Source organism: Sciurus carolinensis, chromosome 2 (genome assembly GCF_902686445.1).
Source record: "Sciurus carolinensis chromosome 2, mSciCar1.2, whole genome shotgun sequence".
NCBI classification, from domain to species: domain Eukaryota; kingdom Metazoa; phylum Chordata; class Mammalia; order Rodentia; family Sciuridae; genus Sciurus; species Sciurus carolinensis.
In genome coordinates, this window is record NC_062214.1 from 87,091,281 (window position 1) to 87,103,936 (window position 12,656).

The following is a 12,656-nucleotide window of genomic DNA, read 5'->3' on the forward strand; positions in this document are numbered from 1 at the left end:
GACAGCGCTGCCTGGGCGTCACTGCTTTCCATTCTTGGGAGGTTTGGATGTGAGTGGAAATGCTGGTCCTGGCCTTTAGCTAGAGGTGATTTAAAACCCTGCAGTCCTGGCCAAGAGCAGTGGGCCACACCTGGAAGCCCAGCACTCAGGAAGCAGGGTGAGAGGATTGCAAATTCAAGACCAACCTCCGCCACTCAGCAAGACCCTGGAGGGTCTCAAAATAAAATAAAAAGGCTGGGGACTCAGCTCAGTGGTATAGTGCTCCTGGGTTCAACCCCCAGTACAAAACCCAAAAAAGAAAAAGAAAAAACTATAGTTCTAAAGCACCGTGCATATCCACCAGTCAGTCCTCAGGGAAGACCCTTAATCTCAACAAAGCAGGTGCTATTCCCACCACACCCTCCAAGTCACAATTAAGAAAAGAGAGGCTGGGGAGGTCGACTGGACCTCCCAACAACACATGGCAGGTAGCTGCCTCTTTCCCTTTGAATATTTTTCATTTTTTAGAGAACTTTTCTTACTCTGTGTGAGTCTGTCTGCCCCCCAGGCCTGAGGTGACCTGCTATAGGTTGACACCATGAATCACCCTGTGACAGTGGTAAACACCCCTCCACAGGCCTCCCTCTTGTGTCAGGAGGGAGCAAGGGATTCTATGTACTCTGGAACCTCAGAAATAGCCAAGATCCTTAGCTGAGAAATAAGTACTCCAGGCCACCCAAGCCCCAGGGCTCCAGCATGCACACACACATGGCACGCACACACACACACGGGCACACACGCACGGGCACACACACGGGCCAAGGCACAGGGACTGGGCCCCCGCACACCGGCACCCGGCATGTGCTCACCTGCTCATTCTGCCTGCCAGAGTGGCAGTTGGTGAGACCTTGGTGCTCCCAGGCCGCCTGGCCCTTCCCTGCTCCTCTGGGAGAATGAGGAACTGCAGGCCAGGCCTTGGCCTCAGGGGCAGTGGAGGGGTTGGGGGCGGGCGTCTGTGTGTCAGGGATCCCCGCCTAACTAGACCTACAGCCCGGGGAGGGACTTGCACAGGAGAAAGGCAGCACACAGGATAAGCAGGGCCAGACGCTGATGGCCACTGCGTGTGCCCTGGTAGCAGATGGGCTGGGCTGTCAGGGACACCATGGCCCACCTCCCTCCACGTGACTCTGAACAGCACCCGCACGCTGCACCAGGCGTCTGTGGATCAGGGACCAACTCCACGTGAGCCCTGCTGTCCTCCCTGCCCACACCCCTGGACAGTCCCACTAAGAGGAGGTGGGGCAGGCAGAGGCCGAGGCCCACACAGCCCCCAGCTGCAGCCCAAGGTCCTCCCAACCCCACACCAGTGCAGGGGGCCCCCCTGGGGAGGCATCGGGGAAGGCCGGACTCCTCGTTCTGGCCTCCCTGCCTTCCTCTCCCGGGAAACAGCCAGCTCCCTCACCAGCCTAGCCCCGTGCACATCCCCTGGATAAGCAGCCTGTGTGCCCCTGAGTCTGCCTCAGATCCCTCCTGCTGTAGGGATTCAGGGACTGGCAGAGCAGGGTGGGGGGCTTCTTCTGACCTGACTCCCCCCATAGTGACAGTGACGAGCAGGACAGCACCAAGGAAGACAACGCGGCCCTGATGCGCTTCCACCTCAAATACGAGGCCGACGTCCTCTTCACCAGGTGGGCCACGCTCCTGCCCAGAGAGGGCAGCTCTGGGCCCCAGCACTGAGGGACACGGAGGACCACACGGAGCCAAGTGTGCCCCTGATGTGTCAGGAAGGGCAGTCCATGGTGGGAGGGGTGTCGGGTGAGAGGAAGGAGGAGAGGCCAGCCTCCCCCGCCCCAGAGCTCCCAGCAGGCACGGGAGGAGGGGCAGGGAGGGTCCCCAGCATGGGCAGTAGTGGGTGCCCTGTCTGTAGGGAAGTTAAAAATAGAATTTTAAAGCCCCGCTAAAAGTCAGTCTGCTTCTATCATTACCAAAGTAACGTTAAGCAGTGCCACTGAGGGAATAGCCCCCACAGGCCACACTGTCCCCGCCCTCCACCCACCTTGCTACCCACCAGCCTATCTGAGGGAACTGCCCTTGGGGAGCTCCCAGGTATAGACAGAGAAGAAAGGACCCAGCAAGTTCAGGGTGGAAGGGAACTCCCAGCCCCAGAGAGGGCACATAGTAGACAGGGCCAGACTCACCAGAAGCCACGGCCCCAGGTGGAGAGGCCAGGCAGGGATGGCAGGCACCAGCTCTGAGTTGTGCCCACCCAGGCCATGGCTAGTTGATCGCAGCACTTACTCTTGCTGAACCTCCCAAGGACCCTTCCCAAGGCAGCATTCCAGTGGACATAAGAGGAAATGTGGATGCCTGTAATAGCAGCAGCTCTGGAGGCTGAGGCAGCAGGATCATGAGTTCAAAGCCAGCCTCAGCAACTCAGCAAGGCCCTAAGCAACTCACTGAGACCCTGTCTCTAAATAAAATATTAAAAAAGGGTTGGGGGTGTGGCTCAGTGGTTAAGTGCCCCTGAGTCCACTCCCCGGTACCAAAAGAAAAGAGGAAATGCAGCTTTTGTGGTCTGGGGGAGGCAACACAGCCCTGCACCCGCTTGTATTCCTTCATCCATCTGGTCAACCCAGGCTGCTCATGGCCATCCTTCCTGTCTCTGCAGGAGCAGCAGCCTGAGCCACTATGAGGTCAAAGCCAATAGCTCGCTGGAGAGCTATGACGGCACTGGGCCTCCCTTCAACTGTGTGTTCAAGGTAAGCCTGGGGGGCAGCTGGGTGGAGAGTGAAGGGTAGGAGCCAAGGACACCACCCCCAGGCGGGCAGGAGGTGGCTATTGTGATTTAGCTGAAAGGGGGCTGGGTAGTTGGACCTTTCTGTCTTGGTTCTGGCGCTAAGGGCAGGGGAAGTGAGACATGAGAAGCAGCTTATCAGTCTCTGCTACATTCGCCCCAATTCTTCTTTGCCCGGAAATGAGTTTGTCAGCTTCTCCTTCAACTGTGCAGGAGCTGGGGGCAGCTGACAGTGGGAAACTGGGCTGCAGACACACTGAACTCTGCCTGGCTTGCCCAAGAGAGGATCAGTGACTCGCCCAAGGCCACACAGCTTCTCCTTGGAGTTGCATTCCCCATCTCTCTCTGGTTTCAAAGCCCTGCTCGTAACCACCGCTGCTCTGGCACCAGTGTGTTGGGGCTAGAATGTCAGCTATCACATGCTTACTATTTATATCCTTCCTTAATCAGCAATCATCTCTCATAATACATTAATGACTGTCACCGTCTCCATTCCTGCCTCATCAAAATCCCCTAGGCCAAGAGGGTTGAGAATGGAAGTGGCCCCTGCTCACCAGCCCCCAGGAGCCCAGCCGGTCAGCGCTCCCTTGCTCTGTGGTCGGCACAGCCTGGCCACGATCTGGCGGAGCTCTGCGGCTTCCACCGTGAAAACACCGGGCCAGGGGTCCTGTCCCACATGGGCTGCGGGGACACCGGGCTGCTCGACCCCTGGGCCTCGTCCTCCCCTCCCTCAACTGCTGCTGCTTGTGTACAGATTCAGAACCTGGGCTTCTTCCCCATCCACGGGGTGATGATGAAGATCACCGTTCCCGTCGCCACCAGGGGTGGCAACCGCCTGCTGATGCTGAGGGACTTCCTCACCGACCAGGTACTGGGTGCCCTGGGAGCTGGCCCAGGGGAGAGGGTCAGAAGGAGGTGGGCATAGTCACTAGGTGTGTCCCCATGTCCCCAGACTCCAGCTCCTTCTCCCAGGACCAGGGCAGCTGGGCCTTCCCCAGGCAGAGGAGAAATGAAGCATCCCTGGGAGGCTGAGTCTGCCAGAGCTGCCGTGAAGCTCAGTGCGTGTGCACGTGTGTCCCGTGAAGCTCAGTGCGTGTGCACGTGTGTCCCGTGAAGCTCAGTGCGTGTGCACGTGTGTCCCGTGAAGCTCAGTGTGTGTGCATGTGTGTCTCTGTGCAGGCAAACACGTCCTGTAACATCTGGGGGAACAGCACGGAGTACCGGCCAGTTCCAACAGAGGAGGACTTGAGTGGTACCCCACAACTGGTGAGTGGCCCCAAATCAAGAGCTGGGGGCTGGGCTAGAGGAGTGCCATCCTACTCCAGGGGCTGTTTGTTCCTGGGCACCTGATTCGCATGTTGAAGGTCCCAGGTTCAATTCTCAGCACTATTAAAAAAAAAAAAAAAAAAAAAAAAAGGATTTGATGGAGACCAGAAGGGTTGAGAGAACAAGGAGCAAGTATGGAGAATGTCATCTGGCAGTTTGAGAAACTATCTCTGAACAGCAGGCATGGGCTGTGGGGCCCTTTGCATGGGGATTGCAGAATTCTTCTCAATGTTGATGCAGCTCTTCCATGCATCCCTGATAGAAAGAGACTCTGCAGAATGCACACCAACCGGATGACAGGAAGCTTTCTCGGCAGGTGGTTCGGGCTGAACTTGAGTGCAGTCATCAGTGGAGAAAACTGTCTCACATGTATTCTTTTTTGGGGGTGGGGATGAGGGTACTGGTGATTGAACTCAGGGGCACTTGACCACTGAGCCACATGCCCAGCCCTATTTTGTATTTAAGGCATTTTAATATGTGCAGATAAATAAAATGCAATACATTAAAAAAGAGTTCACTGAGCCAGGCACGGTGGCCGTGCAGTCCCAGTTACCTACAGTGCAGATATGCACACATCCTTAGCTCAGATCCAGGATGTTCCCTGGGAGTTTTTATCATGAAAGAAATTGAATTTCCTAAAATGCTTTTTTTCGTACCTGTTGCATTGATCATATTGTTTTTCTTTGAATCTGTTTATATGGCAAGGATATTTACAGATTCCTTAAAGTTCAAAGTTCTGTTCCCGGACACCCGATCTGGTCACCATGCACAACTTCAGTGGAGCATCGGCTATGCCATCCTCCTGTGTCTCCCCGGGGAGCCTGGCAGCCCAGCCCACCTGCCCCACACCCGCCCCCCTCCTTCCCCCTGCCCCTGCCCCTTCCCATCCCCAGAAGCGAAGCCCCCGTTGGTGGAGCAGTGCAGCTGAGCTACTGGTGGCACAAGCTCCTGATGGCATTCCAGGTCCCGGCCAGCCAGCGGCCTCCCCTGCCCCCCATAGCCTTGCTGCTCCCACTAGACCCGTCTTCTCTTTCAGAATCACAGCAACTCCGACGTGGTCTCCATCAACTGCAATGTGCGGCTGGCCCCCAACCAGGAAATCAACTTCCATCTGCTGGGGAACCTGTGGCTGAGGTCCCTCAAAGCAGTGAGTGGAGTGCCCGGCGAGGCTGGAGGGAAGGAAGGGAAGGGATGGCAGGGGGACTCCTACCCAGGGCTGCCCAAGAGGGGCAGGGACAGAAGCTTCCAGGCCAGCTCTGACAAGGCCTCTGCCTCTGACTGCAGCTCAAGTACAGGTCTGTGAAGATCATGGTCAACGCAGCCTTGCAAAGGCAGTTCCACAGTCCCTTCATCTTCCGTGAGGAGGACCCCAGTCGTCAGGTGAGCCCCTGGGAACTCTGCAGACCCGGGCTTGGACCCCACAGGCTGGGAAAGGGCTGTCCCTGCCCTAGGTTCTCCCAGGAAAAAGATGGGCAGGCCACACAGAGAAAAAAAGCAACATGAATGCGTAGACCTTCAGGTGGGGGAGGGCCAGAGGCAGGCAGGTGCCCAGAGCCTCTCTTGGGCTGCTGGCACCTCGGGTCTAATGACCTGCATGCAGCCTGGGTGTCAGGAACCTGGTGTGAACTGCAGTTGTCAAGACCAAGAAATGCAAGATATCTCAGTATTGGGACTCTTTTAAAAAAAAATGGGTAAAATCAGATTGTTACAGATCACACTGGCTTAAATCAGGGTCCAGGAACGGGGTGAGGTCAGTGAGTTAGATCCTCTCTGGGACTGGGAAAGTCGGGACTGCCCAGGGCTGCAGAAACAGCCGGGACCGCCGGGCATGGGACTCTGCTGCCCTCCACTGGCCACATCCCAGAAACGCCAGCCCGGGCTCCAGGCGAGAGTGCCCCTACAGATGGGAAGTAAACTCCACACTGCCCCAGGAGCTAGGGAGCTGCCGGGCAGGCAAGGTCGGGGATCAGCCCTTCGCAGAGGAAGTCAAGGAACAGCAATCCCAGTCAGAGTGGGGGCCCAGCAGGCAGAGGGGCAGCGGGGCCAAGCCCAGAAACAGCGCAGCATGGGGATCCACCTAAAGGCACAGTGGGGAGCTGGGGAAGGCCAGGGCCCCCAGGGCAGGGACACAAGCAGGGCCTGGATAGTGGGCCAGGCCTCAGCTCCGGCCTCGGGCCTGCGGTCACTGCCAGGCTCTCCCCGCCGGGAGCCGGCACCCACCCCCCCTCCCCGCGGTTATCATCATCTGGCCTGTGTTGGGTGCCCCTTTACAGCTCCAGCCAGGGAGCAGAGAGGTGAGCTAGGCAGATAAGAGCACAGAGACCACAGAGTGGGGGGCAATCTGGGGAAGCTCAGGAGTTGCAGGAAGTGTCAGGGCTGGGAAGGTCCTGGGAAAGCTTCCAGGGGACAGTCCTTTTGAACTGAATCCTGAAAGATGTTAGAATTTTCCAGGCATCCAAGAGAGGGGTCTTGTGCCAAACCCCCTCCCATACAGACAGACCACCCCTCTTCCCCACATCATGGCTCTATTTGAGGACTTCTCCTTCCAACCTCTAGCCCCCATAAAATCCCTCTTGTACTCTCTAGACACCTCACTTCTCTTGTAGAAAGCCAGCAGCCCCCAAATTGAGCACCAGTAGACTGGGCTCTGTGCCAGGCCCATGGGGGTTGTGGGGAGGGAGAGCAAGGTCCCAGCCTGCAGGAACAGAGTAAGATCCCATAAGCGACCAACCGCATTCGGAGTCCAAGCATTGGCCTGGCACCAACTCGCTCCTCACACCCCAAGAGGTCCACCCGGCACACCTGCTTTCCAGACGTGGAGACTGAAGCTGTGCAAGACCAGAAAGGGGAGTGGGACTTGCCTCGGGTTGACTGGGCTGTTCCCCGTGGTTCTGCCCGAGGGTTTACTGAGCTCCTACCTGTTCCAGTCACACTGAGGGGGACGTCCTGCAGGCAGAGGGCTCTGGAGTGCTGCGGCTCCCCAGCAGCACACTGGCAATAGGAGGCCAGATGGCTGGGGGTTGGCGTGGAGCCCAGGGGAGTGGCAGATAGATGACTGTTGCAGACTCCAGGGAGAGACTATGTGCTCAGACCCCCGGCAGGGGCAGGAGGCAGGGAGGAGTGGCCACCTTCTAGGTGTTTCTAAGGAAAGCCTTGCTGATGGAGTCGTGTGGGTGTGAAAGTAAGTATCCCCGTGAATGGTTTCTGTCCTGAAGATAGCAAAGGAAGGACAACACTGTCATTTGCTTTGGTGAGACAGATGAGAAAGGAGCAGATCTGGGGTGAGCAGGAGTCCTGGTCAGGAGTTTGGTCCGGGGCCTGTCAAAGCTGGCAGGCAGGCGGAGGAGATGGATGGATATGTGAGGAACTCGCGGAAGGTCCAGGCAGAAAACAGAAATGTGAGCGTGGTCACCAGTTAGTTAAAGCCAAGAGCTGTGAAAGTCCCTGGGGTTGCTCTGTGATTTCCAGGGCCCTGACCACTTTCGCCTTTGGGGCCCCTTCCTCCACTAAAAAAATTAATAAACAAATTTTTACTTTTTGACATGTTGGTCTAAAGAGGAATTAATATAATCCAGGATAAAGTGTCTTAATGTTTTCATTCTAATTTTAAAAGCAAGTAAAAGTTTCCTGGGCCCCAGAAGGCAGCTGAGTCCCTGGGGAGTGACCGCAGGAAAGGAGGAGGCGTGTGGACTGCAGCACGCCTTGCTCCCACCCTGGGATGTTCAGCAGACAGTGAGGAAGCAGCAGAGGACAGAGGAGGAGCAGCCCGTGTGGCAGAATCCAGGGAGAGTGGGTGGCCAAAGCTGGAGACGCAGACTGGCTCCCAGAGGCAGCCTGACCTGGGCCACTGGGGAGGGGCTGGCCCCTGAGGGCTCTGCCAGCTGTGCCACCCACCCCGCCAGCACCTCCCTAAGGAAGGGGATGCAGCTCCCCTCCTGGTGTCTGCCATCGCCTGCCCTGCCCAGGGCTGCCACCCAGTCCCAGAGTAGTGACACTGTTGACCTGGCTCCCGCTCCCTTTGCAGGTCACGTTTGAGATCTCCAAGCAGGAGGACTCACAGATCCCCATCTGGATCATCGTGGGCAGCACACTGGGAGGCCTCCTGTTACTGGCCCTGCTCGTCCTGGCGCTCTGGAAGGTGAGGCCCTGCAGGGCAGGGACACAGGCAGCATCCCGGCTGGTTGGCCCAGGCCTAGGGTTCTAGCTCTGGGCCCTGTGGTCACTGCCACAGGCTCCTCTCCATGGGAGTTGACAGCCACAGGCCTCCCCCTATAGCTTGCCTATGGTCACAGCGCCCAGTCCCTCATCAAAGCAGGCACACTGCTTAAGGCCAGCAGAGGGCACCCACACTGTGGTTGCAACCCTTGTGTGGGACCCTTTGAGAACCCTATGAAAACTGTGGTTCCTTTTATCAGGAAAAAAAATTAAAAGCAAGTTCACACACTGTACAAGATTCCAACAGTGTAGGCTGTTAACAAACCCACCAAAACCCTTCTCCACTTCTGAACCTCTGGTTAAGAACCCTGGTCTCAACTTCCTCCTGTTAATGATGTAGTGAGGAGGGCCTGGAGAGGGATATTGACCAGGGCAGAGTCACGAAGGTGGTGGGAGCCAGCAGGACTTCTTGCCTCCTGCTCTGCCTCCATCCATTTTGTTCTAGTCCACAGAGCAGTTCTGGTGGCAGGGGTGCTGAGTGGGGTATCCTCGCCTTCTCAGAGGAGACCCAAGGAGGGGCAGCAGGAGAGACAGGCCTCGTCCATCCTAAGACTTCTCCCTTTGCCTCCCCGCAGCTTGGCTTCTTTAAAAGTGCCAAGCGCAAGAGAGAGCCTGGCCTGGACCCCAGCCCCAAAGTGATGGAGTGAGGCTCCAGAGGAGGCTTCGAGTTGACAGGGGCCGGACACCAGTGCAGGGGGTGTGTGAGCCCAGGCCTGTGGCCCACGGAGCTGGAGCGGAGAGGACGCCAGCTGGCTTTGCACTTGACCTCATCTCCTAAGCGATGGCGCCTACTCCTGGGATGGAACTCAAGCGGTGCTAAGAAGAATCGCCCTGCGGGAAGCTGGGACACCTCCAGTTCAGCTCCCCAGGGATTTGAAGGGAGTGAGGCCCACCCAAGGCCTCCCCCAGGCTCCATGGAGTGATTTGCTGCCCCAGCCATCACGGTGCTAGGAATTCACAATCACACCCACCTCCGAGAGACCGCGGAGGAAGACTGTAAATACAAACCCCTTCTGCCCACCCTACCTGGGCCTCTACTTCCAAAAGGAACCCACAGCACAGCAGACCCAAATTCTGTGAGGCCCTGCCACCCCTCACCCAAGCAGCTGGCTCCCAAGTCACACCACCCCCTTCCCCATAGATAGGCCTCAAAGTTCTCCATGAATGAACATGAACCCCAAAGCTTGAAGACAGCAGCTGCAGGCCAGGGATAAAGATTCTGGGGTGAGGAAGCTGTGCCAGATGGGCAGGAGGGACCCAGGACGCTGGGCGACATCAGGAGGCAGTCAGGTCTTCCATCACGTGTGTCACAGTGCCACCCCAAGCTGCCAGCCTCTCGGCCTTCCCGCCTCCTGGCTGCCTCTGCCCGGCTGCTTTTGTTCCTAGGTACCTCGTGGGAAGCTTGTGGATGACGCAATTCCTTGGGCTCCTGTTTCCACTTGTCTTCCAGCTGCAGCTGCAGCCCAGTAGAGGGGGAAGAGGAGCGCTCCTCCCTGCCTCGCCCTCCCTACACACACACACACACACACACACACACACACACACACACACACACACGGCCTCCCACCCCTCCAGTCTCCCACCACTGCAGGGGAGAAGGGCTCGGCTGGTGCTATTGAGGGGTCCTCTCTGGAATGCACTGAATAAAACTCGTGCAAGGACCCTCAGGGCCTGTGCAGCCTCATTGGCAAACATCTTACCCGCAGACCCACTGGACAAGTGATAGACCCACGATGGCATCCCAAGGACAAGGGGCATGCCAGGTGCCCAGCAGAGTAATTTATGCCTTAACTTTTTTCGAGGTAGAAATAAAAGAGGGACACATCAAAGGCACCTGCTCCCTTGTGCATAGTGTGACCTTGACTGTCAACATTTTTAAGAAATTTAAAATGTATTTAAAAACAACCACGGCACTGACATTGCATTCTGTGGCAGTGTGTCCTGGTGAGCCACACCCTGCTTTAAAGAGGAGGAGGGAGACAGACGGCTCCTGCTTCCTTCACAAGCTAAGTGTGAAAATGGGCTTGCCCACAGCAGGCTCCCTGCAGCATGCCTTCCAAGGGCTGCCTGGCCTCTCTGCATGATGGTTCCATGGTGGGGCACTGCCAGGGATCCTTCCTCCCTCCCAAGATCACCCACTATCCATCTTTGGCTAGGGTGGATGGTTGGACCCAGATGTTTCATGTAGCACCTGCCCCTTAGTCCCCACTCTCCTCCCGGGACTGCCAGGACTCCCAGCCCTCCCCAGCATGTGAAGTTCCTTCACACACAGGCTGTTCTTAAACCAAGGTGTCTCCATTCTATTCTTGCATCATTCACTCCCTGGAATCCCAACAAGTAGAACCTTAGAAATTACTTCCTCTTAGCTGAGGACACTCAGAACCAGAGAAGAGACAGCCCTAGGTTCCAAAACAGTATCAAGATAGAACTCGGGAAGGCTAGCTGCCCAGCCACTCACCCTAGCCCAGCCTCAGGAAGGCCAGATAAGGAACAAGTGGTGAAAATAAAACCTGAATAGCAAATACCATTTTTCATTCGTAAAGAATAAAGAAATGTCAAATCATATTCCATGTCAGCCATCACTCTTATGGGGTAACCTGACAAAAAGGAACTGATGAATTCACACCTAAAAGAGCTCCATTTGATTAAGTAGCATGACTTCTTTCAGACACCATGTGCAACCACACTGCAGGTCAATCAAAATGTACCTGCAAATCAGCTGCAACCCAAAAGCCAATCTAGTGCAACCTCCAATGGGAGGCCAGGTCTCAGCCCTCCACCCCTCCCCAGACCACAAGACCGGCCAGATGGCCAAAGGCTGCAGGGCCTGGAAGGCTTGCATCTCCAAGGCCTCAGCCCCTGCACCCTGTCTCCTTTTTCTCCTTTCTCTTATCAGTTCTCCCTCTCTACAGCTATCACTCTGACACAGAAATGTCCAAGGCTGGCCTTGGGAGTGCCTGGGATTCAGATTTAACTGGCTGGGAGTGATTTAACAGCATCACTCCCGTGTCTTTCAAACTTCAAATGACTCGTGCAGAGTTGGGTTCAACAGGCAAGTGGACATACAGGCTAACAAATGAAGAAAGGAGGAATTGACATGCACAAGTGACTTTCTATGTATGACAAATACTGGGAACCACGCTGTCATTGTCAAGGTCCTTCAGCTAGACCTGGCTCTAGTCTGTAGTCTGGAAGACCCTTGAGTTACAGCAAGTCTCCAGGTTGGGATTTGTTGCAGATTTTACCATTTCCCAGAGTCCTCATAGCCCCAGTGGCTCTGGGAGGAGTTGCACACATTGCTGTTGACAAAAGGGGCTGAACAGCAGTCTCTGAAGACAATTTTGGCATTTAGAGACGAGCAGCCCCAAATGCAACATTAGATCACTAAAATTCATATTGCGGCCCACAGGTGGATGTTTTCAACCATGTTCTATGGGCTAGTTAACGATTATTAAAATAGAACTGCGGGTTAAACCTTGTGTTAACATGAAAAGTAACCAACTTCAAAGTGGTTCAGTCTTTGAAGGGCATTATGGGCCCAACCTGGCCACCACTCTGAACAAGCTGCTTTGCCTTCCTGTAGCTACATGACAAGTGAGTTGCAGCAAACTCAAGTATGAAGAAGAAAAGTGTATCTGGGGTGAGGGCTGACTCTTGGATTAAACCAAATTTCAGAGAGGAGGTTCTGGAATTTGGCCCACGGATTGTCAGGATTTCCAAATTCTAGTTCTGGTTGTCTGGTAGAGATAGACCTCCAAGTACAAATTGGGAAATGAGGTGGGTAAGATGTCCCTGATGGTTTCAAGGGAAGACTCTGACCTGGATGGAGCACCTGTAGGACCCTGCCCAGACACCCCACAGATAGGGCCAGTCCTCAGAGAAGACACAGAAGCTGAGGGGCAGGCCTTGGAGAGATCCAAGAGTACTCTGCACAGGCTCCAGGGGAAGTGGGTGCCTATCAGGGAATCCCTCAGTTCCAGCCCGCTGAGCTGGGAAGGAGAAATTCATTCCAGTGTTTCTTCTTTGTGGCATTAGTTGGGATGGGCATGCAGGCTGGGGGCTGTGTCTCACAAAGCGGAGTAGCCAGGACCACCTCAATCAGGGCCACAGACTCTAGCATTTCACCCCAGATCTCAGTTCCCACTTCTGAGGCAAATCCAAACATGATGAACTTAAAAGAGTCCATGACATAGAACCATATTGTTATTCCTTGTTCTTCAATGGCAGTTTCTTATACAGCCTATCCCAGCTGATGATCAGCTGTGCTGGGACCTGTGTTGGTCGCATCATAACAGCAAAAACCCAGGCAGTGCAAACAGTAGACTCGTTTTACTGCTGTTAA

At 55.5% G+C, this 12,656-nt stretch overlaps 1 protein-coding gene across 1 annotated transcript in view; it reads left to right on the top strand.

Annotated features, from left to right (window-relative positions):
- Itga11 (integrin subunit alpha 11) overlaps positions 1 to 10,843 on the top strand; it is a 108,738-nt gene extending 97,895 nt beyond the window's left edge. The window contains exons 23-30 of the mRNA XM_047539777.1: positions 1,578 to 1,667; positions 2,648 to 2,738; positions 3,528 to 3,641; positions 3,953 to 4,039; positions 5,136 to 5,246; positions 5,384 to 5,479; positions 8,124 to 8,237; positions 8,890 to 10,843. Of these exons, the coding sequence (XP_047395733.1) occupies positions 1,578 to 1,667; positions 2,648 to 2,738; positions 3,528 to 3,641; positions 3,953 to 4,039; positions 5,136 to 5,246; positions 5,384 to 5,479; positions 8,124 to 8,237; positions 8,890 to 8,961 (775 nt within the window). The 3' untranslated portion in view covers positions 8,962 to 10,843. The remainder of the gene's footprint in view (positions 1 to 1,577; positions 1,668 to 2,647; positions 2,739 to 3,527; positions 3,642 to 3,952; positions 4,040 to 5,135; positions 5,247 to 5,383; positions 5,480 to 8,123; positions 8,238 to 8,889) is intronic.
- The last annotated feature ends 1,813 nt before the right edge of the window (positions 10,844 to 12,656 follow it).